Genomic DNA, 27309 nt, shown 5'->3' with positions numbered 1-27309 from the left:
AAAAGTCAACGCGAGACTCCTGAGACTTCTATCATAGTTGATAATCTATCCATGTAAAAAATTATTTTTTTCCGCGAATCTCTCAGTTACACTAATATTGTTCATGTGAAGCAGCCATTTTGAGTTGGTCGGTCTTGTTGATTTTTTGGAAAATAAAACACTCATGTGGGGGGACTCGTAGAGAAGGAAGAACTAGTCCACAAGTGACTGGCGGGGCAGGGCGAACTCGAATTGAGCGCTACACGTCCATCTGCGTTTGTAGAACAGCCAATAGGGATGCCCTCTCTATGAAATGACCCGTGACTGGCTAAAGTCTCCCGTCCCAGGCTAGATTTTCTAAAGCCTGAATGCAGAGCCAAGAGGACGTGCAGAAGTCTAGTTTTCGCTCAGACCACTTGCCGAAAGGTTATTATGGAATTTTTGCCCAATGACGCCAAAAAAACAAACAAAACAAAAAAAACTGCCTACACCAGCTTTAAGTTTGGTTAAGTTAAATGATGCTATTGTAGCAGAATGTTAAGTACATGAACATGTAAAGCAAATGAAAGACAGAGAAAATAAAGGATGATGAGTTTTACTTGTACAGTAAGAACAAAGACACTTAACAAACATGTCTGCCCCCTAGAACAAATGGTGAATGAAGTCCTGAAGAATAAAAGAAGTATAGAAGGTAAATGACTCACAGTGTCAGTGTTGGAGGGTTTTCTCTGTGTGTGTGTGTGTGTGTGTGTGTGAGAGAGAGAGAGAGAGTGTATGCTGGAAGGAGCCTTTTTCTCGCTTTACTTCTTCATTCTGTTTGTGCTTGCATCTGTCTGTCGCTCCTTCCCAGTTTGTTTGTTTTTGTCTTCTGTGTGTGTGTGTGTGGTGTGTGTGTATGTGCACAATGGTAACTGTTATTCAGATTCAGGTCTGAGTCAGTGATACTTACTAACCACAAATGAGTCTTTTAGTGAGAATGAAATCTGTCACATTTCATCATCAACATGCCTGCACATGTGATAACTGCTTTACTTCTAAATATATCATTTACAAAGAAATAAGCACTACAAACAGTGATGCAGATCCCCTGCTCATTTGTGTATACATCTGCTTGTATGCTTCTGAGTGTGAGTGAATGATTAATGCTGTTGGTGATTTATCAACTTACATTTTAATCAGCTGCCATGTGTGTGTGTGTGTGTGGGTGTGTGTGCGTGTGTGTGTGTGTGTGCGTGCGTGCGCATGTCTTGGCAGAGTTCTGCCTCTCCTGTGGAAAGATGAAGGCAGCTACCTTTCACCCGCTGTTTGAAGGAGGCCTATGCCAAACATGCAAGGTTAGAGCAGCAGTCACTGCATGCAGACTGTTAACACTGGATTACCATGAAAACATCTCTTAACTCTGGCATTAATGATGATAATGATGATAATATTGATAACAGTAATAACAATAATAATATCTACTAGAGAATGCATACTCTGGAAGAAATATATGGGCAAGCTGAAAGGCAAGACAGTGTTGGCAAAGCGGTTATTAGGTTTTCGCTAAAAATCTGTTACAGGGCATCCAGGTAGGGTAGTGGTCTATTCCATTGCCTACCAACATGGGGATCACCAGTTTGAATCCCCGTGTTGCCTCCGGCTTGGTCGGGCGCCCCTACGGACGCAATTGGCCATGTCTTGAGGGTGGGAAGCCAGATGTGGGTATGTGTCCTGGTCGCTGCACTAGTGCCTCCTCTGGTCAGTCGGGGCTTCTGCTGGGTGGGGGACTGGAGGGAATAGCGTTGATCCTCCCACATGCTATGTCCCCCTGGTGAAACTCCTCACTGTAAGGTAAAAAGAAGCGGCTGGCAACTCCACATGTATCGGAGGAGGCATGTGGTAGTGTGCAGCCCTCCCCAGATCGGCAGAGGGGGTGGGGCAGAGACCAGGATGGCTCGGGAGAGCGGAGCCAAGTACAACTGGGGATAAAAAGGGGGAAAAATCCAAAAAAATACAGCCAATGTTACATTATAATGCTGAAGAATTACATGCAAATAAATTTCATTTTTGAAGACGATACCTAATCCACAGTATTTCACAAATATTCAAGTCATGAATACTATGTGCTCTGTGGAAGTTCTTCTGTTGTTGCTCATTTTGATGGTTCCTATCATAAATGAGTGTCCAGGGAGAAATGATACAGTATGTTGTATGTCTCCATCATACCAGCCAAATGCATAAGAATGGCGCAGGCAGCAAGCAGTGTGTTTGAAATGGAAGCAAAGTAGTTGTGGCTAACACATATGACTGATCTGGTACAAGACCTTTACCAACAGATACTAGAACAAAAGCGGCTAAGTCCCAGATTCATGCGTTTTTTTTTGTTCAGCGGTGTGCTGATGCGAACAGCACCGGTGACTGTTTCATCTCACATGAAAAGTGGTCCAGCACCACTGCAATTACCAGTATCGCCATAGGTGTTAGCAAGCTCTGCAAAACTTACGATCTTCAGGATTTTAGCTTTACCCACCCCATCATGCATCCCTCTACCAACACAACATCTCTTCGTTCATTTCAGCTGCAATAAATGTACAGAATTTCAAGGTACACAGAATATTAAAAAGTGGATTACATGCGCACATCTCCAAAAGAGGCTGAACATTTTCAGGTTTGAACCGAGTTAGCTAGGACTAGCAAGAGCCCAGGAGAAGGGCCATGCAAACCTGTGAACAGCCAATCACAACCAGCCGATGATACACTGATGCCCTTGCAAGAATTAACATACTGCTTTTCGCCTCTGAAACAGAGGTAGAAATAAAAGCTAAATATTTAAAATGTTTACTGGATATGCAGATAACATGGTACATAAGATAGATATATTTCATATTTTGCCAGGCTAAAAAGCGAGTTATCTAATGCAGTGTACGTCACAGTGAAAATTAGTGTTACAATTATATATATAATAACTTGTAACCAGTATACAGCAGTTTTTGTGATGCTCTGTGTGTGTGCGTGTGTGTGTGTGTGTGTGTGTGCGTTTAGGATGTGTATCTGGAGATCTCCTACATGTATGATGATGATGGTTACCAGTCCTATTGTACCGTGTGCTGTGGAGGCCGGGAGGTTCTGCTCTGTGGAAACACCAACTGCTGCAGGTCACACACACACACACACACACACACACACACACATGCCAATCAAACAAAGACATAATCAACTGTGTACCATCAGTCTTCTCTGTAAAAGTCAGAAAGCAACAGCAGCTGTTGAAATGCGTCAAGAATTGAAGAGAAAGTTCTTATGAACTTTCTCACACAGGATCCGTGTGTTTGGGCATGTTCAAAATTAATTTTCCGAAACTATTACAGAACAATTCAACTGCCTATCAGTTATGATATCATTTTACACGCTGAATTCATTTTGGAGATTTTGAACAATGATGTCATTTCAACACCACCAACAAAAAAAACCCTACAGCCAGGGTTCGACTATGGGATTCCCCATTATGACTTCTCAGCTGTGCTGGCTGGGTAGTTAGTTAATGTGTGTAAGTATGGGCTGGTCATTCCTGCAGGTTGAACCAGGAAATAGCTCAGCAATGCGATCGACCATTGATAATTTTGGACATTTTGGGTAATAATAACTTTTAACTTCAATTTTTTTTTTTCATTTCCAATACATGTTTTGATGATTAGGTTAAGTTGAACTCATTGAAACCTGTCTGAAGCTGTGTCTAGCTTTGGTCCATTTCCATAATCAGTGAAACCGATGAGTAAAATGATATCAGAACTGATATAAAATGCAATACCATTATTTGCCGATCACACAGACCTTCTGGTGCAGTGGTAGCATGTCTGACTCCAGATCTGAAGGCTGCGTAGATCAGTTTGGTATCATCCCAGCTGGTTTTCTCTGTGGCGAGCTTGAAACTTCATGGACAGAGCAGGACACTTCCAATGTCCAAGTGTGGGTGCAGAGACACACAAACAGTCAAACACAATTCCATGTTGTCTGTTTGTTCACCTGTCTCATAATGTGGATGTCTATCTATGAAGTCAAACGTCAGTCAGTCCTTTATTTTTGTTTAACAAATAAACAATAGAGTATTATTCATTTTCTGCCCATAAATTCTTAATCAAGAACAATCAACCTCAAGAACATGAAAGTGAGTCTACACTGAAGTCTTCCAAGAAAACCAGTTCTTGACTTGACCCTGATGTGATTTGAACACGCAGCCTTCTGATCTGGAGTCAGACGCGCTACCGTTGCGCCACAAGGTCTCTTGACCTGCAAGATAACATAAGCGTTAGCTCAGTCATTTTTCACAAACCAGCGAGAAAAAGGGATTTCGATGCAATTTTGAGTTTGATTGTAAGCGTTCACAACTCATATGCCTCTGTCGACCACCTGAGAGACAGGAAACGCACATAGAGGCTCACTGCTAGTGTTTACCTCTGAGGCTAACCTACACCGATGCCTTATTCTGCACTGCTTGTTTTCCACCATTTGTGAGATGCAAGGGGGGCTTTTGGTAGAGGGAACGGTCTTACAGGAGTGTGCCATACTGTTTGAGCACACTACAGTCTAAATGGCATATCAGGTACAGCATACCGAATTACTATTTCTGTATGCAGGACATACTTCATGAGTACTGCAGCTTGTTAGTACATGGTTTCGGTCACATCCGTGGACTCAAAGGTTCTTAATTTCTTGCATTTATTCCCTCTCCAGATGTTTTGATGTGGACTGAACATCTACTGTCAGTCTATCGTACTCCTTGATTCCTTCAGCTATTTAACCCTCTTTGTCTCCATCATTTGCATGTAGCCCACAAAGTAACCCTTCACTGATCTCATACTGTCCAAATGAGAAACACAACACAATGACCCTGACGTGATTTGAACACACAACCTTCTGATCTGGAGTCAGACGCACTACCGTTGCGCCACAAGGTCTCTGAAACCAGTAGCGTTGTGTGTGCTATGAACAGCCTCACCACTTGCTCTGGTCATAGCTTACTTGTGGTCCTTTGTAGTTCTATGGGCAGAACATGACTCTTTGGCCAAGCGACAGGTACACAGGCACACAAACATATATTATAGATTATGTAGAGATGCATACACAACAGTGCTCCATTAGGCAATTCTCTCCCTCTTTTTTTCTCGCTATCTCCATCTCCCTAGATGTTTCTTTCTTAGATTCCATATAATATACTCAAGGGTTGAAGCATATGTCCATCCTCTCTTTCCTCTCCATCCATCCATCAATTTTCTCTCTCTTTATCCTTTTCCTCTCTCCATCTATCATCTATCGATCATTCTCTTCCATTTTTTTATCTATCTTTTTGCCCCCCTTTTTTCCCCCAATTGTACCCGTCCAATTACACCACTCATCCAAGCCGTCCTGGTCGCTGTTCCACCCCTTCTGCCGAGCCGGGGAGGGCTGCAGACTACCACATGCCTCCTCCAATACATGTGGAGTTGCCAGCCGCTTCTTTTTACTTGACAGTAAGGAGTTTCACCAGGGGGACGTAGCACGCTATTCCCCCAAGTCCACCCTCCCCCGAACAGGCACCTCAACTGACCAGAGGAGGCGCTAGTGCATCTCTTCCATTTTTTTAAATATTCTCTCGTTGTACGTACATGCATTCACCTCTGTCTGTTTCTCTATCTATCTATCCATCTATCTATCTCTGCAGGTGTTTCTGTGTGGATTGTCTGGATATTCTGGTGGGCCCCGGTGCATCTAACAATGCCCGCCACCTGGACCCCTGGCGTTGCTACATGTGCCAGCCGCTGCTGCAGTACGGGGTCCTGAAGCGACGACATGACTGGTGCTTCAAACTGCAGGAGTTCTTCGTAAACGACAATGGACAGGAATTTGTAATTGCACCCTCATACCTCCTTTTTTACCATGTTTTATTTGCTGTAGGTCATATATCAGTCTGGTGGCATGGCTGGGGAGGGTAGGGGACCGAATTAAGACAGAAATAAAATCCAAGATATGACAAGGGTTATGTAGACTGCTTGCACAGGGCTTATCAATGAGGTATGGGCCAATTAACAAAGCACAGCCATTTTGTAAAACACTGGTCTGTAGATAGTCCTTGACTTTTATTGTTATTATTATCATTATTATTTACCATTTCATTTGTCATCATGTGGTTTAAACAGTGGATATCTATCATGCGTCAGAGTGACAATGCTCATATATCTATGAGTCCAGCGGTGTTATGCAGTATCAGATGTGCTCTGCCCCATCTCATCTTTGAAAAATCCTCATAAATAGAAAATATTAAGGGATCGGTTGGGATCAGACTATCTCTCTGTTCAGTAGGAGCAGTAACGTGTGACATCAGAATCAGACCAATCATATGCATACGAGCAACATGACTCTGGTTTACAGCAGCTTCTAGTACTTACATATATTCAAAAACACGGCGGTCTATTCCGTTGCCTAGCAACATGGGGATCACCGATTTGAATCCCTGTGTTACCTCCGGCTTGGTTGGGCATCCCTACAGACACAACTGGCCATGTCTGCGGGTGAGAAGCCGGATGTTGGTATGTGTCCTGGTCGCTGCACTAGCGCCTCATCTGGTCGGTCGGGGCGCCTGTTCAGGGAGTTTTCCCCTGGTGAAACTCCTCACTGTCAGGTGAAAAGAAGCGGCTGGTGACTCCACATGTATCGGAGGAGACGTGTGGTAGTCTGCAGCCCTCCCTGGATCGGCAGAGGGGGTGGAGCAGCGACCGGGACGGCTCGGAAGAGTGGGGTAATTGGCCGGATACAATTGGGGAGAAAAGGGGGGGGGGTTAAAAAAAAAGGCAACAAAAGGGGAAAAATAAAATAAATAAATAAGAATAATAAATAGAATATTGGAAGTAAGTAGGTATGCACAATGTATGTCACAACTATACAGCTTGTCGTTATGGCTGAATAATTTATAACTTATTATGCTTATATATTATATTATATACTAATATTATATACTATATATTTATATATTGTATAATCATATAATTAAGTAATATTATATACTTCTGTTACTCTTATTTATAATAATTTGTAACCAGTATACAGCAGTTGTATGTGTATTTACAACTGTACATTTGTATTGCACATCTGGTTTAAGAAGAGGTATTGCTCATCGTAGAAAAGTAGGTGAGACATCTGGACCACAGGGGGCTATTTACAAAGTGTCATGTATACATAATAAGTGTGTATTATTGCACCATGCTGTTGAGTGCTCATGAGAGAGATGGCCTGTGGGAAAAAGCTGTCTGTGATTGTGATTATTATTATTAGTAGTAATTGTGCATGTAAGCATTTAGGACCGCATGCCTACGAGGGAGCTCAACCTACAACGTTGGCAGATTTATGAGAGGAAACGCAAATATTACCATATTTGCGCAGAAATGTTGTGATTTCTCTCGTGCCTTTTAGTGAAAGGAAGCTATTAAGTTCAGTTTTTCACTCAAAAACCTACTTAAAGTGGCAGTAAGCCTATTCTTTATAGGCGAATTCGCTGGTATGTGTGAATTTTAGGGACTTGACCCTTTCTTTGTACCACATTGTGTTGTAGAGCTGCGTAGACTTTGGCGCAGCGGCAGCACGTCTGACTCCAGATCAGAAGGTTGTGTGTTCAAATCCCACCAGCGTCATTCTGGACTGCGGCGAGCATGGCTCAATAAGGATCCCTATGAAGTCATGACAGCTGCGCTTTTAGTTACTGGCTCCTTCGGTGGTTGTGCGATAATAAGTTCTTCATTGAGAGTTTGTGAGAAGTCACCAAGGATGTGATTTTAAGTTTAGGGAATTTTTGTTTCGTTGTTTTGTCTCTGTGATGGCTGTGAAACTATGAAAAACAATATCGTTTGACACTATCCAAACCCTTTTAAAGGTCAGAAATCATCTGTAGCCCAAGGCTATTCTTGACTGTTGACACAAGAGCCTCACTTAAATCCCTTTTTACTCATTCCTTTTGTTGTTTTACTGACTAGTTTACTAGACACTCTGGGTAAAAATGTACCCTGAATATCTACAAAGTAATCATATCTGTAATCATGTCTATTTGTCTACCAGGAGAAACCAAAGATTTACCCAGCAGTCCCTGCAGATCAGAGACGGCCAATCAAAGTCCTCTCTTTGTTTGATGGCATCGCCACTGGTGAGAACCTGTGTGTGTGTGTGTGTGTGTGTGTGTGTGTGTGTGTGTGTGTGTGTGTGTGTGTGTGTGTGTCAGTGTGAAATAGACTTTGATTGGATAGTCTGATGTAATTTCATTGTGAAAATACAACATACTCCATACTCTGTGTGTGTGTGTGTGTGTGTGTGTGTGTGTGTGTGTGTGTGTGTGTGTGTGTGTGTGTGTTGCATATGCATGTATGTGTGCTCTGTGTGTTTCCAGGCTACCTGGTCCTAAGGGACCTGGGTTTTAAGGTAGACCAGTATGTGGCGTCGGAGGTGTGTGAGGACTCCATCTCGGTGGGCGTAGTCAGACATGAAGGAAAGATCCAGTACGTCCACGACGTCAGGAACATCACCAGGAAAAACGTAAGGGGGGGGGGGGTGAAGGAATGGAGCAAGGGATGTATATGGAGGTTGAAAGAGAAAAGGAGGAAAAATACCTTGGCGGAAGAAAATGAATTTCAGTTGAGAGGGCTTATTTATGGAAAAGGTGTATATCATTGCCTAAGAATGGTGGTCATATTTTTACTGTGACACTAACAGGATGTGCTTGTATGTAAAGAGGGTGCCTATCGTGTTCCGTGTTTCAATAAACACGGAGCACAAATCCAGAATCAGCACACAGGATCAGGTCGAGACAGGTGTCAGGTGTGGTGGAGGAAGTTGAGCAACAGCAAAGCATTCAGTACAGCAGCAGCACAAACTGGCCTCCTCCAGTCAGTGGTAGACTCTGTAGTGGTGTTAAACAGCAGCCTCTAAAGCATCTTATGATTGGTGCCAAAAACATCTTTTGTTGTTCGGTCAAACCACCGAGTGGACCTCCCTCAGAAATCTTCATGTTTGACTAAGAAAACATCAAGTTGTCGCTTAACTGCACAGTAAAAAAAAAAAAGAAAACGAAAAACGCCAAAAAAAAAAAGAAAATCAAAGTCACTTGTGAATTTGCTTTTGGTTTTAACATAATTCCATTTCAGGCAAGTATATCCAATATTTATACACGGCGAGAGCAGCTGCGAGCTTGCATGCTTTCTTTTGTCTGCCATTATGAAACGAGTCCTCCTCAGTCTCTGGTCCTCCCGCAGTCTGACAAACCCTCCCTTATTCCTACTCAACTCAAGCGCGCGCACACACACACACGTGCTCAGACATCAGACCAAAACAAAAACATATCAGCAAAGTGAAGTAACCAAGTGAAGCTCATTTGCCTAGAGGTCGCTGTTTGACACCATTACAGAATCTGCCTTTAAAATAGCCCTGCCCCTTTAGCAGGGTCGGTTGTGATTGATAAATGGCGAATACGTGGCGGAGGCCTATCACTCAGATTTCTTGACAGAACTTACTCCATCCACTTTCATTTCCAAAACTGAACTATTCACCATGAAGGAAGTTTCTTCCTGTAATCACCATTTATCACTGCATTTGTAAAAGGTGGCAATGATGTGCAGCCAAGTACTGTCTCCAGTATCAAACCCATGTGTGTGTGGGGGGGGGGTGCATGTGTGGGTGTGTGTGCACTGCATGTCTGTGTGTATCAGAGTATCTAAAATCGAACCTAAACTTACAGCAGACAACTTTTCAACTTTGCCCCCCAGCGTTTCCACGTGGTATTATTGTTTGTGTCACTGTCACAAAGACAACCGGATCACTTTGCGTTTCTTAGCCACCTGGCTACTGTCCAAAGCAAGAAACAGCTGTAAAAATCCCAATTTGAACTAGAAACCCCGATCTCAGTGCAATGGTAAAGGCAGAGTAAAACATCTGGTAGTATTAGTAAGTAGGCAGGTTGTGTTACTTTCTGATCCGGTAGAAAGAATGCCAAATGAATGTCGGTTTGGAACCCTTTCAAGTCCCAGGTGTTGTATCGAAATCTGTTTTCCCATCGAGATCTGTTTCCCCTGGGCGGCATGGTGGCGCAGTGGTTAGCGTGGTCGCATCATGGCAAGAAGGTCCTGGGTTCGAGCCCCGGGGTAGTCCAACCTTGGTGGTTGTCCCGGGTCGTCCTCTGTGTGCAGTTTGTATGTTCTCCCCGTGTCTGCGTGGGTTTCTTCCGGGGGCTCCGGTTTCCTTCCACAGTCCAAAGACACGTAGGTCAGGTGAATTGGCCGTACTAAATCGTCCCTTAACCTAACTGTAACCTGTTTCCATACAAACGCTTTTGTCTGGCTAGGGGGAAACAGATCTCAATGGGGAAACAGAGTTCAATACAACACCGGAGCTCGCTCCATTGAGTGAATGCCTGTCTGAGTTCCACTCTTGTTTTACCTCTGTTTCTATCACTCTCCCTCTTCGCCTTCTTTCCCCCTCTTTCAGCAGAGTTCTTTCTTTCTTGCTAGGTAGAGGTTCCTCTGTCATTTCAGTTGTTCCGCTGTCCACCATTTCCGCTACTGGGGATAGCTACCGATAGCCACCAGGGAAAACAAAAGTGCTATCCTCTCCCTATTTTGGTTGCGCAATAGTTGACGCACTTCCTTTGTGTCGTAAATTGAGCCTTCATTTTCCCGCGAGACCAGACAGAATTGCATAGTGAAAGCGAGGCTTATATAGGAAACCAATCTAAACGCCGATGGTGTCATTATTCGGTAACACTGTCTATGAAGCTTGCATCTATAACGCCCTATAAGCATCTATAACACCCTATAAGCATTTATTGCATCTATAACGCCCATACTTTCCTGTAATGTGTATTACAATGACTAACGGCTATGGCTGAAGACTGAAATAGCACTGAAGTCTCATTATGCATCTCTACAAAACTTCAGCAAAACAAATTGGCTATGATGCATTATGACATTTGACAGATAAACAGGCTAATGGTGACATATTTATAATGCATAATCCAGTTTAAGTTGACAATGTATCATAAAGGTGGTTATGAGGTGTTGTGAGGGCATATACATAGTTATAATGAATCTTACAATGACGTATAGCTACACTTATGGGGAGTTATAGATGTTTATAGGGCGTTATAGATGCAAGCTTCATAGAAAGTGTTACCCATTATTCTATAGCCATTACACTGTGCAATAATGACAAGTTAAAGAAGTTTTTTACTGCTGCTTTGAGAAGGTTCTCTTGAGTATTGGTTTTTATACATCATTTATCAGATGATGTTTACTGACAGTAAAATTTTGTCTGTGCAATTCTGAATGATGCCCAACGATGTTTTCAATAAGGGCCCCCAGTTCAAAAATAGTGAGCCTATCCTTTAACACCTTACCATGTCACTATTAAAGAAAAAACACAAATCTACAATTCAGCAGTGACTCACTTGCAGCGTGAGTTTCATGACCTCAGGGCTCCCAAAACCTGTTAAAAAAAAAATGCTGTGTAATTCCCAAAAAATACATGGTCTTTCAGCAAGAAATGTTACAGACAGATTGTACTGGTTGTGAATGTATCACTTTCTTGCTCACTCCTCCTCCAGGCCACTGCCATGAATTATGTCCAAATCTTTTGGCAGGTACCCTGTCGGATCTAAACAGTTTAAAAAGTCAGTGGCAAGCTGATACAAGTAGTTAGAGATAGGATTTAGTCGAGGAAGGGGTGTGTGTGTGTGTGTGTGTGTGTGTGTGTGTGTGTGTGTGTGTGTGTTTGAAATTCCAGAGGTGCATTACTTAATCAGTTACGGAAGTCTGTTTGTGGTGGGTCTGTCTTACATTGTTTTGGGCCACTGTAAGTGGATCTATGTGTGGTCGACATGGTATGGTAATTTTTTTGTCAGCTGCCCAGGTGTCAGGGTAGTAGTTCAGCCAGGCTTCCCTCAAGTGCGTCCTTTGGATGTCACAAGTGAGTCAACACATTAGGCACCGTAAACCCCATTCACACATGCTGCCTATCCCATAAACCTCCCCTAAATTTTCCCTTAAGACCTGGTAACGCCAAACGTCGACAGGTTGGACGTAAGCCGTCAGATTGCTGTATGAGGAGGCTTTCGCAGGAGTGAGGGAACCAAGGAAGGCATCCAACCTGCTCACAGCAGGTGTTTTTCTGAAAATCAAGAGCGCGGAAATGCTTAGGAAATGAACTGAAATAACATTGGAGTTAGAAATGGTAGGATTTGGGCGTCCGGGTAGCGTAGCGGTCTATTTCATTGCCTACCAGCACGGGGATCACCGGTTCGTATCCCTGTGTTACCTCCAGCTTGGTTGGGCATCCCTACAGATGCAATTGGCCGTGTCTGCGGGTGGGAAAGCCGGATGTGGGTATGTGTCCTGGTCGCTGCACTAGCGCCTTCTCTGGTCGGTCGGGGCACCTGTTAGGGGGGAAGGGAGAACTGGGGGCAATAGTGTGATCCTCCCACATGCTACGTCCCCCTGGCGAAACTCCTCACTGTCAGTCAGGTGAAAAGAAGCGGCTGGCGACTCCACATGTATCGAAGGAGAAGTGGTAGTCTGCAGCCCTCCCTGGATCGGCAGAGGGGATGGAAAAAGAAAAAAGGGGGGGGGTAAAAAAAATGGTGTGATTTACAATATAAAAGGCGTCCTACACGAGATGGGAATGAGACAGGAGGCTCTGTCGTGTTGTGTGTGCATAAACGCTATATCCATAAATCTTAAAAGACAGCGGCTATAGTGGGTGTGAACAGGAAAAACGACGGGTGGTGCCAGAAAAGTCGTTCTGACAGTGTTACAGAATGTATGTTTGAACCTTTGGAACGCTTTCGAAACACCTCTCCTTCCTCCTCGCTGCTTTCATCCACTCATCTGTCTCTCTCCTCCATTAGTTCAGATTTATTACCTCTGTTAAAGACAACATGGAAACGTTATCTTCCCAGCTGTCACCCCCCCCCCCCCCAGTCTAATCTCTCTATCTCCGAGTCTTTTTACGCAGCCTTTTCAAGGCAGGAACGTTCCACTATTAATCCACCTCACCGTTCTGTGCAACAGGTATGGAGACGAAATGGAGGGGTCATTGTTGTTGCAGTGTTAAGCCGCCGGCGGAGGTAGTCACAAAGCCGAATCAACCTCTGTGTAAAAGGGACAGCTGGTAGGACGAGATGACAATTTTTTTTTTTCCCTAGGAAGGCAAAGTCATGACCTGCCCTACTCTGCTTTTGGTTGACTAGTACTCGTTGCCTTCGTTGGTTGTGTTGGTTAGGTTTAGACATGAGGAGTGAGATTGGTTAGGGTTAGAATATCAGGGTAAGTCAATCAGAGGCAGAGGAGGGCGGGTCATGACTTTCCCATCCTAGGAAAAAAAATGTTGCAGTCGACGCTGTCACGCCACCTCTGCTTCTGGAATGCTGGCATGTCATGTAAGGTCACACACTGTGGGCGTCCAGGTAGCGTGGCGGTCTATTCCGTTGCCTACCAACACAGGGATCACGCGGATCGAATCCCCGTGTTACCTCCGGCTTTGTCGGGCATCTCTTAGGACACAATTGGCCGTGTCTGTGGGTGGGAAGCCGGATGTGGGTATGTGTCCTGCTCGCTGCACTAGTGCCTCTTCTGGTCAGTTGGATTACCTGTTTGGGGGGGTGAGCTGGGGGGAAATAGGATGATCCTCCCACGCGCTACGTCCCCCTGGTGAAACTCCTCACTGTCAGGTGAAAAGAAGCGGCTGGCGACTGCACATGAATTGGAGGAGGCATGTGGTAGTCTGCAGCCCCCCCCCCCCCCCCCCGGATCAGCAGAGGGGGTGGAGCAGCAACCGGGACAGCTCAGAAGAGTGGGGTAATTGGCTGGATACAATTGGGGAGAAAGAAAAACAAAGCCGGCATAAAGACGGGTATTCCTCATCTCTGTGTAAAAACACTTTCTGACTCTCCTTTTTCCTACCTTTCTGTCTGTCTGTCTGTCTGTCTGTCTGTCTGTCTGTCTATTCTTTTTCTCTGACTTCTCTCCTTTGTCCTCTCCGGCCTTTCTTTCTTTTCCTCTCCACCTATCCCCTCCAGTCTACCATTATCACCATGTTAATAGCCCTGAGGTAAGAAGCCCTGCTGGTGAGGCCTGGTGCCAGTGTCTGCGGGGTGTGTAGGTCAATGCAAACACTCGCTAACCTGATAATGAGCAACACGGTATTAAAGTCAAGGAAATGGCTGATAGTAAGGACAAGAGATGGTCCTCGGTGAGCGATAAAACTCCATCTATTACATATTTCCAGGTAATCTGGGATTTTATCATTTGTTGAAACTGGTGTCGCACACACAGTGCATACTTAGTTGAACCCCTGTGTGTCTCAACATAGAGACTTGGGGCCTCGTTCATCAATCATTCATATGTACACATTTGTTCTTACACACCCATGGAATTTTTCAGGCCCTGAAGTAACCCGACGAACCTGGGTAACCCCTGAATTTACACACCAATCGGCTATCGCTGATGTGTTTGCAAGCCTGGGTGATGGCTCGTCGCAAGAGGTAGACAATAGATGTTAGGGGGAAGGAATTGCAAAATCCCTGGCTGGGTAAGAACAAATTTGTGCATACAAACGATCGATGAATGACGCCAATTGTTTCTATTGTTTCAAGCTATGCCTTCAAGGCCCTTTTTTTCTGTGACTCTCCCTTTATGAACCTATCTACCACTTTTATTGACTCTCTTCTTTTATTCTCTCACTGAGCATCTCTCGCTCTCTTCCTTTTTTGATTTATTACATTCCACCCTCTGAACTGTCAAGCTGTTGCACACACACACACACACATTCCTCTCTCCCATTCTCTCTCTCCTCATTCACACACACCACTTGAAATATCAAATATTTTCCAGACACATACCTATAAATAATTCCCATCCTCTCTCTTTATCATACATCATACACAACACTGTCATTATTTCTCAGTCTCTCTCTCTCTCTCTCTCTCTCACTCTCTCATTAACACACACACACTCTCTCTCTCTCTCTCCCTCTCTCGGTCTCTGTCTCTCACTCTCTCTCATTAACACACACACACACACACACACTCTCTCTCTCTTTCTCTCTCTCGCTGTCTCTCTCATTAACACACACTCTCTCGCTCACTCTCTCTCATTAACACACACACCAAATAGTGGACCGCAGCTGCTCATGGAAAGAGGACAAAGAGCAGTTTCATTCTCTGTAAATCCCCTTAGGAACCATTTCACTCTGTGTGTGTGTGTGTGTGTGTGTGTGTGTGTGTGTGTGTGTGTGTGTGTGTGTGTGTGTGTGTGTGTGTGTGTGTGTAAAATGGTATGTAGGGGCTCAACCCCCACACACATACACACACATGCACACTTCTTTTAGCTATTATGTAAGAGATTAGGAGCACCCCCACGCACACACCCTAAATCTTGGTTACTCCCTCTAGTCTCGCTTTCGCTGTCTCTTAAGGGGACAGCGATGAGATAGTGAAGGGATGAATGGTGTAAAGAGATGTGTTCATGACATGATAAACTGTCTCTGTCTCTTAAGGGGACAGTGATTAGATAGTGAAGGAATGAATGGTGTGAAGAGATGTGTTCATGACATGATAGACTGAAGTGCAGGTCAACCTGTCTGTTCTCAAAATTTAGGGGTTTCAATCCAAAATGCCGTGCATCCAGTTTAGGAAAATGTAAGGGAAAACTCCACGTTCTCTGCTGACTACTTGAAGTGTACAGAGTTTGGTATTCACTAATTTGTCACTGTTTTGTATAATAAGGTGTGTAGACACAAAGTAAGTTGATTTTAACAACAGCATGATTTTAGATGTTAAGTTTCCTTTCGATTCGACAGGTTTTTCACTGCCTGCCATTTTAGCTTGTGCGTAAGGAATTTGACCACTCACCACGAAGGTCCTCAAAGGCGATGTGTATCAGAGACTGTCTGCGTAATTGAGAATATCTAAATTAGCTAATAAGTACAGGGCTTCGGGAATTAAATGCCTGTTTAGAGAGCATCAAGGAAAACTACGTTTTGCAAATTGGGGGGAGGGGGGGGTCTCACCAGAGCTCATGTAGTCAGTTATGTGTCCGTCAGTTCGTCAGAGAAAGTATCAAAAGTTTTCAAGCGGTTCTGTTCTGTCCAGTCCTGCCACTCCCTCAGTCTAACAGTAGGTGGTGCTGTTGTCGCCCTCAGATTGACGCGTGGGGCCCGTTCGACCTTGTGATTGGTGGAAGTCCCTGCAACGACCTGTCAATCGTCAACCCGGCCAGGAAGGGTCTCTACGGTGGGTTGATGACCACGAGATATTTGTCTTGTCTCACGTTGTATCTTACATTTCACAGTTGAAAGTCAGGCTGATTATTTGTTACCGATGACATTTTTTTATGTGCATTTAATGTTATTGTTCATGCCCATATAACATACACACCTTAAGCACATACATATGCAGAGGAAGAAACCAGATGCTGGTTCCTATGTTTGATTTGATATACTTTGTAGACCTCTTCATTGGCAATCTAGTCAAAAGTTTGCTTTTTAATGAATCCGACATCGCAGAAAATTTTGCAGAATAATACGGCTCTAGAGATGTTCTTAATACCGTTGAGTTCAATGTAATTTTAAGAGGACTGCCACAGTAATTTGGCTCCACAAAGTAATCTGCTTTCTATCTTATTCATAGCGTACGTCTCTATACTGTCACAAATGTCTGATTAATGTTCAAGCTTTCTCTTATTTTTAATTTATAATCAAAAAGTTCCCCGATGAGAACATGATTGGTAATTAGATTCTTTTGACCATAACCACTGGATGAGGATGTCCTCCACTCCTCCTCCCTCGCTAGCATATGTAGGCTTCTAGGCTGTAGCAATGTAAATTAAGCTTTGTTGGCGTGCATGCTTGCTTTTGAGCCGCGGCATTGTCGTTCTGCAATACAATCCTACGATCCTGAAGATTTACATGCAAACGACTATTTTGGGTGCTTTTCTTCACTGGTGTATTTAAAGGCAATAGACTATCTATGAATATTCAAATCATGAACGCTGTTGTAATTAAGCACTCGAATGGTAACTGTATGGTAGGACTTTCCTGAGGAAAATTAACAATGCATAGCTCTTTACATCTTCACCATAGCCGCCAAATGCATAATAATAAGGCAGACAATGATGAGTTTGAAGAAGAAGCAAATCTGTTGTGGCCAACAAGTATATATGGCACACTAAGCTTGTAGACCCCTCCCCCTTTCTTTTGCGCCTCAGAAGGTACAGGACGATTGTTCTTTGAGTTTTACCGCCTGCTGAGTGAGGCCAAGCCTAAAGAAGGAGAAGACCGCCCCTTCTTCTGGATGTTTGAAAACGTGGTTGCCATGGGTGTCAATGACAAGAGAGATATTTCACGATTTCTTGAGGTAAGCAACAGCTCTTGGGCATACATACTCTCTGGAATCATATTAAGAAAAATATTATAGGGTGACTGGGTAGCATAGTGGTCTATTCCGTTGCCTACCAACGCGGGGATCGCCAGTTCGAATCCCCGTGTTACCTCCAGTTTGGTCAGGCGTCCCTACAGACACAATTGGCTGTGTCTGCAGGTGGGAAGCCGGATGTGGGTATGTGTCCTGCTCGCTTCACTAGCGCCTCCTCTGGTCAGTCGGGGCGTCTGTTCAGGGGGGAGGGGGAACTGGGGAGAGTAACGTGATCCTCCCACACGCTCTGTCCCCCTGGTGAAACTCCTCACTGTCAGGTGAAAAGAAGTGACTGGCGACTCCACATGTATCGGAGGAGGCATGTGGTAGTCTGCAGCCCTCCCCGGATCGGCAGAGGGGGGTGGAGCAGCGACCGGGACAGCTCTGAAGAGTGGGGTAATTGGCCAAGTACAATTGGGGAGAAAAATGGGGGAAAATCCAAAAAAAAATTTTGATCCATAGTTTTGTTAAGAGTGTACAATTGTGTACGCAATATTGGTCGATTAAAATAAACCCAAACTACTGGAGTTCTTACCAGCGATCAATGACATCCTTTACTGAAGGTCTTGTGAGTGTAAATGTCTTCTTTAGCCATTGTCGTTCCCCATTATTTACCCCAGTGGATGTCTTTTTCCATAGAAGGCACAACTTTTAAGCCCAATTTCTGAGTGTGCATTTATTTACATGCGGATGTGTGTGTGTGTGTGTGTGTGTGTGTGTGTGTGTGTGTGTGTGTGTGTGTGTGTGTGTGTGTGTCTCTCACAGTGTAACCCGGTGATGATTGATGCCATCGAGGTGTCTGCTGCCCACCGTGCCCGCTATTTCTGGGGTAACCTGCCTGGCATGAACAGGTAGGCGTTAAGTCAAAGTTAAATATTACCACATAATTGTAGTATTTATCCTATAGCTTTATCTCATTCTGCTGAAAACAGCTTACAAGTTGTGTGTCATTATTGCTCACAGAGCTCCATATTGCAGAACACTTTTCCCTGAAGCACAAAGAGTTTAAAGAAAAATAGTGTAGCGCTTATACTTGAAATTTACATAGTGTAGATTAGGGCTGTCACAATATCAGATTTTCACTACACGATTTTCATGGCCAAAGGAATAATAACAATGCTATCAGCCAAATTCATCTTTAACTTTGTCTATTGTGTGTTTTGTCTCTTTTTTGGCAAATGAATTACACTCAAATTACAAGTACAGGGAGGTGGAGAGAGAGTCTGTAACCATAAGTGTACAAAAGCGTATAAAAAGAACAATTACACTTAATGGATAGTGAAAAGGCAACCAGATGAACTGATAAACAAACGATCTACACATCTGCCATCAATACAATGTCAGCTGAAACAAAATCACGTGCGGGGAGCAGGGGACAGAGCATTTGTGTGTGAGAACACAGCCTGACAACTAACTGTGATTTAATGTCCACTGACCATGTCCGTACATCATATTTTCCTCTTTCCATTTTTCTCAACATGATTTTGCGTGGCAGTAGTAGCCACACACTGTGATAGTAGCTAGCGAGTTACTGTGTCACGGCGTCATGTCAGGTCTGTGTGTGTGTGTGTGTGTGGGGGGCGTCCGATATAATCATATGTGTATTATTAACATGATATCAATATTTAATTTTTTCAAATATCGCAGTTATCGTCAATACCGGTATATCGTGACACCCCTGGTACGGCTCCATCTGTAGTTGGCAGTCAAGTTATATAGCATATTGCCAAATTTCTTTTGTCCTTTGTTGTTTTGACAAAATATCTATGAAATATTAAAATAAAGAAAAACACATGTTCAAAAACAACTGTTTTATGTCTTTCACCCAGCTGTCTGAGAAATACAACTTGCCCAGAACGCACTCCTTTCAAAATTTACAGGTCAGACAATATGCGTTCTATCTTACCGTGCTTTCCTGAAAAACCTGACACTAACCCTGTCGACACATTTCTCTCCTTTGACCCACTGTCTAAAGGTGCACTGTCAATGTTATACAGAAAAATGTCCATGCTGACATGTCCACCTCTAGACAAGATTAAAACAGCCTGGGAACACGATTTGGGACATGCACTATCTGTTGACCAATGGGATTCCTTTCTCACGTCAATACACACATCCCCACTCTGTGCAAGACACTGCCCAGTGCAATTTAAGGTGGTTCATAGGGCCCACATGTCTAAGGTTAAATGATTTAGCATCTGTCCTGATGTCACCCCCACCTGCGACAAATGCAAAAACAGTGATGCTACCTGGTACACATGTACTGGCTGTGCCCTCACTTGGAAAAATTCTGGAAAGATGTTTTTCACACTCTATCCAGCATTTTAAAGCGTAACCTAGACCCAGACTCTCTGATCGCTTTGTTCGGCGTTACTGGTGGAGTGACTCCTCATTTGACATTTGTAGAGTGCCACAAGGTGACCTTTGCTTCACTCTTGGCCAGACAAGCAGGTTTGCTCAGGTGGGAGGATGCGATGCTGCCCTGCCTACACTTAGTCAGTGGCTTCGAGATGTAATGTCCTGCCTCGACCTGGAGATGTTGCGCGTTTCAGTCAGTGGTTCGGAGAAGAAATTCTAAAACACTTAGGAACCCTTTTTAACATACTTCCATAACACCTAAACAACATAACATGGCGTGCATTTTACCTCTGCCCTTGACATGAAAATAACAACTGACTTCATGGAAATAGCTGCAGCTTTACGTGTTATTTATTTATTGCTAAATATTCTGCCTTAAAACTACTCTGGACAGTCAAAGGGGTGGGGGGATGGGGGTGGGAGAGCAGGGTAGTGCAGGGCTGTTTTATTTTATCACTATTATCAATGTCGTTATTGCTCCCTTTTCTTTCTTTTCTTTTAATGTAAACTTTATAACAATGTGGAACACATCTGCCCAACCCTGATAATTCCTTTTGCCAATAGAAATATTTTGGAATATAAAATAAAGAAAAAACATGATGAAACGGTAGGCAGTGGTTAGCACAGTCGCCTCACAGCAAGAAGGTCCTGGGTTTGAGCCCCGAGGTTGTCCAACCTTGGGGGTCATCCCAGGTTGTCCTCTTTGTGGAGTTTGCATGTTCTGCCAGTGTCTGCGTGGGTTTCCTCCGGTTGCTCCGGTTTCCTACCACAGTCCAAAGACATGTGGGTCAGGTGACTCAGCCGTACTAAATTGTCCCTAGGTGTGAATGTGTCGGCCCTGTGATGGACTGGTGGCTTGGCCCGCCTGCTGCACAGTGACTGCTGGGATAGGCTCCAGCATCCCGTGACCCCAACTGGGATAAGTGGCTTGGATGATGGATGGATGGATGGAAAAACGAATGAAAAACTACATGATTTCAGGCCATTTAAAACCATCCATACAGCCATCCATCCATTATCTAAACCAAGCGGTTTGGATAATGGATGGATGCTCTCAGGGTCGCGGGATGCTGGAGCCTATCCCAGCAGTCATTGGGCGGCAGGCGGGGAGACACCCCGGATAGGCCGACAGACCATCACAGGGCCATTTAAAACCATACTTATTGAAAAACACAACACTGTGGTCCGCTTCAACTGCATGTCGCAATTCGCCACAGGGATAGATAACGTTTTTAGTATCGTAACATATCATATCTTCATCAATGATCTCTTGTCGTATCGTATCCTATATGTTGAACGTAATATATAAACGCTTGTCTTTTTCTTCATCTCTGCCTCTCTCTAGGCCTCTTTGTGCCACTGGAATGGACAAACTGCAGCTACAGGACTGTCTGGAGCATGGGAGAGTTGCTAAGGTCTGATATCATTTTTCAACAATAGTAAAGTACAGCTTAAGATAAGCTGCTTGATGACTAACAACAATTATACTAGGTGGCTGCAAGAAGGAAATATGTGCAAACTATATGACTGTGAAGCATAGGGACAATTAAAAGGAACTTATATGCTTAACAAAAGTCCCTGCTTATGTAAATGTAAAGTTTAACAGTAACTTTAATTTCTATTCATGTACTTTCAGGACAGTTTAAAGCCTGCAGGGTCAAACTATAGCAGCTGTGAATCCGCCCCTTGATTGTTCATACTGTAGTTGGATATATATTTCTGCTTTTCTGTGTCTATGTTAGTCTGTCTGCTTTTCTGTGTCTGTGTGTCTTTCTGTCCTCATCTCTTCGTCTGCCTTAGTTGCCTTAGTCTGCCCGTCTGTCTTACTGATTGACCATATGCCTGTCTATGTGTGTATTCTTTAGTTTGGGAAGGTGCGTACCATCACTACTCGTTCCAACTCCATCAAACAAGGGAAGGATCAACACTTTCCTGTCATGATGAACGGGAAGGAGGATATCCTCTGGTGTACTGAGCTGGAGAGGTAAGGACCGCGCATGCACACACATACACGCACACACTCACATACACGCACACACACCATCGGCAGTCACTCGGGGTCGAGTATGACTGTCCTCTTTCTGGGTCCTTATGGGTCTTCAGGTGGGCGTAGAGGCCAATCCTGGAGCCGCATGTCTTGGGGCAATGTGGGCAAGGGTATGAAGGAGTGATTGAGGATGTGGTTTGGGCCTTTCTGGTAACTCGCTCCTTTCTGAGTCTGTGCTTGTTTCCAGCAGTACAGTAGAGATCATGGTTGTAGCACAAAGCACCCTCATGTATAACCAGTCTCCAGGCCCTGTTTTTTTGCTGTTTGTTCCCAGGTGTTAAGGTCGATGCCAAGCCTTTTGATGTGGACCTAGATTTTATCTTTATATCACTTCTTTTGTCCTCCTGGAGCACGGCATCCTGTCGCGAGCTGAGAGTAATTGTCTTGTTTCAGGAGGCAAGAGTCAGGCATGCAGAGGACATGGCCAGTCCATTTCAGCTGATGTTGTGCAATGGTAGCAGTTATAGTAGGCATGTTTGCCTCCTTGAGGATGCTGAAGTTGGTGCACTTATCCACCCAGCTGATGTTAAGGATCCTCCTGAGTCATTGCTGGTGGTATGCCTCAAGTGCCTTCAGGTGCCTTCTATATGTGGTCCACATTTCTGACCCATACAGTAGGGTGGGCAGCACTGCCGCTTTATACACCAGAATTTTTGTTGTGGCCTGAAGGGTCACGGTTTTCAAAAACCCTTTCCTCAATATTGAGGCCTGGCCGCACAACTGAGACAATGGTGTATTTCAATGTCAATGTTGGCTTTGGAGGAGAGAAGGCTGCCAAGATACGGGAACTGTTCCATGTTTTTGAGTCTGGTGTTGTCTACAGAGATGGATGGGGGCAGAGCAGGCATATTTCTGTTGGATGGGGGCTGGTAGAGGATACGGGTCTTTTTTATGCTAATGGCCAGGCCAAGCTGCTTGTATGTCTTCACAAAGGCATCCAGTATACGCTGCAGTTCCTCTTCTATGAGGGACACTAAGGTGTTGTTGTCGGCGTACTGCAGCTCAATGATGGATTTAGTGGTGGTTTTACTTTTAGCCCTAAATCTGTTAATGTTCAGAAGATTCCCATCAGTTCTGTACATGATTTTGACTTCCTGAGGCAGATTGGGACTCGTGAGGTGAAGGATGGTGGTGATGAAGACAGAGAACAGGGTTGGGGCAATGACACAACACTGTTTAGCTCCTGTGTGGACCTTGAAGGACTCTGTCTCGTCTCCATAGCTGCTGAGTACTCTAGCTGACATATTGTTATGTAGCCTCTGAATTTCTATCTACCAGGGCCTGCATTGAATTTGCGTCCTTCTTCAGTGACACAATTTAGAAAAATTGACAGGCAGCCAGTGCCTCCGTATTAGGTACAGGGCATGTGTTGTCCCTGTGACAACCTAAAATCAATTCAAATAGCATGACACTATTTGATCCCATCAACCATAAAAACTTAGAGGACATTTTACAACATCTGAAATCTTCCTCCTGCTGCCTTGATAGTCTGCCAACAAGGTTTGTCAAAAAAAATTCTAATTGCATGTCCTCAGATCTTCTACAAGTTGTCAACACATCTATTCTCTCAGATCTCTTCCCACAAGGCCTAAAAACTGCAGTCATCAAGCCACTATTAAAAAAGAATAATCTAGGGGTATCCGAGTAGCATAGTGGTCTATTCCGTTGCGTACGGGGATCCCGGTTCGAATCCTCGTGTTACCTCCGGCTTGATTGGGCGTCCCTACAGATACAATTGTTCGTGTCTGCGGGTGGGAAGCCAGATGTGGGTATATGTCCTGGTTGCTGCACTAGCGCCTCCTCTGGTCGGTCGGGGGGGGGGCTGGGGGGAATAGCGTGATCCTCCCACGCGCTACATCCCCCTGGCGAAACTTATGGCGACAGAATAGTGCCAAAAAGCACTCGCGCGATAAAACATGCATTCGGGCGTATTATATTATTTCACACACGTAGATATCAACTGCGAGCGCGCAAATTATCTCTGTGCGCGCGCACTCAGAGGAAACTGCTCCCCGAGAGAGGAAAAAAATGCTGCGAGCGAGGAGGAATCTGTGACCAGCGCACCAAACAACCACTGGAAAATCACTCCACTCTCTCAAAGTTGATTTCTGCTCGCACGAAGTGAATTTCTGCTCTCTCGCCTGAAACTTTTGGCACAGTGGGGGGAGGGAACCAGGGGCGGTTTTGGCACAGTGGGGGAGGGAACCATGGGTGGTACTGGCTCTGCTGTGATTGGTCGTTTCTGAAGAGCGACATTTGATTGACAGCCCTTTTCTCATGGAAGTCTGCTGAAACAAAGAAGACAACGGCGTCTGGGCAGAGGTTACTTCAGGTAAGAAACCCTTGGCTGAATTCGAGCATTTGTGATGAATGAAAACAGTGGCTTGTGTAAAATTTAATCTAGATAGAATGCACGCAGACTAATGCTGGTAATTAAGTTAACTACACTACACAACATATTTCTCAGAAACATATTTTCATGAAACTCTACTAAAGCCACTATCTTCATTCATTGCAAATAGTCGAATTCAATCTAGGTTACCCTACCTGAAAAAATGCCTGCTCAGCAGCGGAGTTCGAAAACGAAGTGGTAATGCCGTCTTCTTCAGGGACTGGGAGTTCACTTTCCCGGGCTTTCTGAAAGGAGGGCTGTCAATCAAATGTCGCTCTTCAGAAACGACCAATCACAGCAGAGCCAGTACCGCCCCCTGGTTCCCTCCCCCACTGTGCCAAAAGTTTCAGGCGAGAGAGCAGAAATTCACTTCGCGCGAGCAGAAATCAACTTAGAGAGAGCGGAGTGATTTTCGAGTGGTTGTTTGGCGCGCTGGTCACAGATTCCTCCTCGCTCGCAGCATTTTTTTCCTCTCTCGGGGAGCAGTTTCCTCTGAGTACGTGTGCACAGAGATAATTTGCGCACTCGCAGTTAATATCTATGTATGTGAAATAATATAATGCGCCCGAATGCATGTTTTATCGCGCGAGTGCTTTTTGGCACTATTCTGTCACCATAGAAACTCCTCACTGTCAGGTGAAAAGACTCCACGTGTATCGGAGGAGGCAGAGAGGGTGGAGCAGCAACCGGGACAACTTGGAAACATAGGGTAATTGGCCAGATACAATTTGGGTGAAAAAAGGGGGGGAAGAATAATCTAGACACTTCACTAATGAACAATTATAGAACCATGTCAAACCTCACATTTCGAAGTGGAATAATTGAAAATGCTGTTTTCCAGCAGCCTAACAACTTTTCTGCACTAAACAACAGTTTTGATGTCTTCCAGTCAGGATTTGGACCACACCACACAACAGCACTGAGACTGCTCTTGTTAAGGTCTTTAATGACTTCCGCCAAAACACAGACAGTGGCAGAATCTCAGTCCTGGTATTATTGGATCTCAGTGCTGCATTTGACACAGTTGACTACAACATATTGCTAGACCGATTGGAAAACTGGGTGGGACTTTGTGGCACAGCACTAAGCTAGTTCTTGTGCACCACATATCTGGAACAAACTCCTGGAAAACTGCAGGTCTGCTGCAACTCTCAGTTCTTTCAAATCAAGGCTGAAGACCTTCCTGTTTGCTGCTGCCTTTTATTATATAAAACTTGAAGCTTTTGATTATCATCTTACACTCCACTGTAACGTTTACTCTGTTTTTATTTGTTTTAAAATGTCTTTTTATTGGCTTATGTTGCTTTTCTTAGTGCTTTTTATGTTTTATGTAAAGCACTTTCAACTGCCTTGATGCTGAAATGTGCTATACAAATAAATTTGCCTTTCCTTGCCTTGCCAGGTGGTCACAGTACTGATATATTTGTCAGGGCAGCCTATTTTTGACAGAACTAGCCAGAGGGCCTGGCGGTTTATGGAATCAAAGCTTTGGTTAAGTCTATAAAGGCCATGTACAATGGTTGATTCTGTGCCTGGGCTTTTTTTCTGGAGTTGGCGGGTGGTAAAAATCATGTCCCTGGTGCCTCTGTTAGGACAAAAACAGCCAGGGCTTTCCCTGTGGTGGAAAGCAGAGAAATGCCACACTAGTTTCCGCACTCAGCTTTGTCCTCTTTCTTAAAGATAGAGACAATGAGTTTGTCCCCAAGTTGCGCAGGGATTTCCTCTTTTTCCCATATTTTAAGTAGGAGGGCATGGATATGTCTTGAGGAGTGTAGGTCTACCTGCCCTCAGTACTTCTTCTGCCTGTATTCCATCAGGACCAGCAGCCTTGTTGATTTTCATCTTCCTGATGGCATCCTGGACTTTTCTTATGCCCCTTTTCCACTACATGGTACCGGCTCAACTCGACTTGACTCGCAGTGTCGTTTTCCATTACCATAACAGTACCCCCTCAGTGTAGCTGGTCTGCATTGATTTTGGTACCTGCTCCAGTTTTTTTGGAACCTCGACAAAGGTGGTACCAGAAAAGTGGCAACAGTTACAAAAATGCCGGTACTTTCTAGTAATGGAAAACCGAAAAGTCGAGCCGGTACCATGTAGTGGAAAGGGGGCATTAGACTAGGTGGTGCTGCCATGTCCTCCTCACCACGACATGGTGGCAATTCAGGAGAATACACACACACACACAATACAAACATGAGATGAGTGAGTGTTTGAGGAGTAGGGACCTTGTGATAGACTGGATCTGATTAATGTTGTTTCCTTGTTCACCAATCTCGGTCAGAGAATCTCCACCTTATCCCTGCTCCTTCAGCTAATGATCAGACCTCTGCAACACCATGTGCAAGACATTAACATTAGCTCACAGGCTATTATGAGGATGAGATGTTCAAAGTTGCTGAAAACATGGAACAGATCTTATTGGTTGAGAAGAGGGACGATGTGGCACTTTTCTCCAATACAGTCAGGTGAACTAGCATCTGGCTCTGTCCAGGGCGTCTGTCTAATATCTGCCAGGATAGACTCCGGTCCCTTGCGACCCTGAATCGGATGAAGGCTGCATCGACAATGAAAATGGAAGAATGAATAGAATAGATGAACTATTATCTTGTGTTTCTTGTCTCTCTCTGTCTTGTAGGATATTTGGTTTCCCTGTTCACTACACAGATGTGTCCAACATGGGTCGTGGTGCCAGACAGAAATTACTGGGCCGGTCCTGGAGTGTCCCTGTTATCAGACACCTTTTTGCACCACTCAAAGACTACTTTGCCTGTGAATAGACTCCACCGAACACCGGCAAATGACAAGCCAAGCACTGCCAAACACCAGTAAATAAACATCGGCGAACATCAACAAACGAAATAGGCAGTGATAAACCTTCGTTCTTAACGGTGTTTCTAGCTAGAAGATTTAGCCTGGAGATTGTCTTGTTTAAAAAGCTTAGAACATGCTACAGCCATACAACCCACTATCCAGTGATTTGCCTGAAAAGTAGGCTGCTGTGAAAATGGTTGTCAATTTTAAGAGCAAAGTTTTTTTTAAACCCTCCATGAACCAGAGCAACATTTTTACCTTGAAGAT

The 27309-nt window shown here is 44.3% G+C and overlaps 1 protein-coding gene and 2 non-coding genes across 3 annotated transcripts in view; 1 reads left to right on the top strand and 2 right to left on the bottom strand.

Annotated features, from left to right (window-relative positions):
• dnmt3bb.1 (DNA (cytosine-5-)-methyltransferase 3 beta, duplicate b.1) overlaps positions 1–27008 on the top strand; it is a 68435-nt gene extending 41427 nt beyond the window's left edge. The window contains exons 11-23 of the mRNA XM_056272799.1: positions 626–670; positions 1234–1313; positions 3001–3113; positions 5657–5840; positions 8041–8125; positions 8366–8511; positions 16162–16252; positions 17226–17374; positions 18197–18282; positions 19880–19882; positions 21135–21204; positions 21655–21773; positions 26867–27008. Coding sequence (XP_056128774.1) covers positions 626–670; positions 1234–1313; positions 3001–3113; positions 5657–5840; positions 8041–8125; positions 8366–8511; positions 16162–16252; positions 17226–17374; positions 18197–18282; positions 19880–19882; positions 21135–21204; positions 21655–21773; positions 26867–27008 — 1313 coding nt within the window. The remainder of the gene's footprint in view (positions 1–625; positions 671–1233; positions 1314–3000; positions 3114–5656; positions 5841–8040; positions 8126–8365; positions 8512–16161; positions 16253–17225; positions 17375–18196; positions 18283–19879; positions 19883–21134; positions 21205–21654; positions 21774–26866) is intronic.
• Positions 4167–4238, bottom strand: trnaw-cca (transfer RNA tryptophan (anticodon CCA)). Its single transcript has one exon. It is a non-coding gene; the product is annotated as a tRNA-Trp (tRNA).
• On the bottom strand, positions 4842–4913 carry trnaw-cca (transfer RNA tryptophan (anticodon CCA)). Its single transcript has one exon. It is a non-coding gene; the product is annotated as a tRNA-Trp (tRNA).
• Positions 27009–27309: the final 301 nt, after the last annotated feature.

This window comes from Lampris incognitus, chromosome 2 (genome assembly GCF_029633865.1).
Source record: "Lampris incognitus isolate fLamInc1 chromosome 2, fLamInc1.hap2, whole genome shotgun sequence".
Classification (NCBI taxonomy): Eukaryota; Metazoa; Chordata; class Actinopteri; order Lampriformes; family Lampridae; genus Lampris; species Lampris incognitus.
This window is presented reverse-complemented; position numbering and strand designations above follow the sequence as displayed.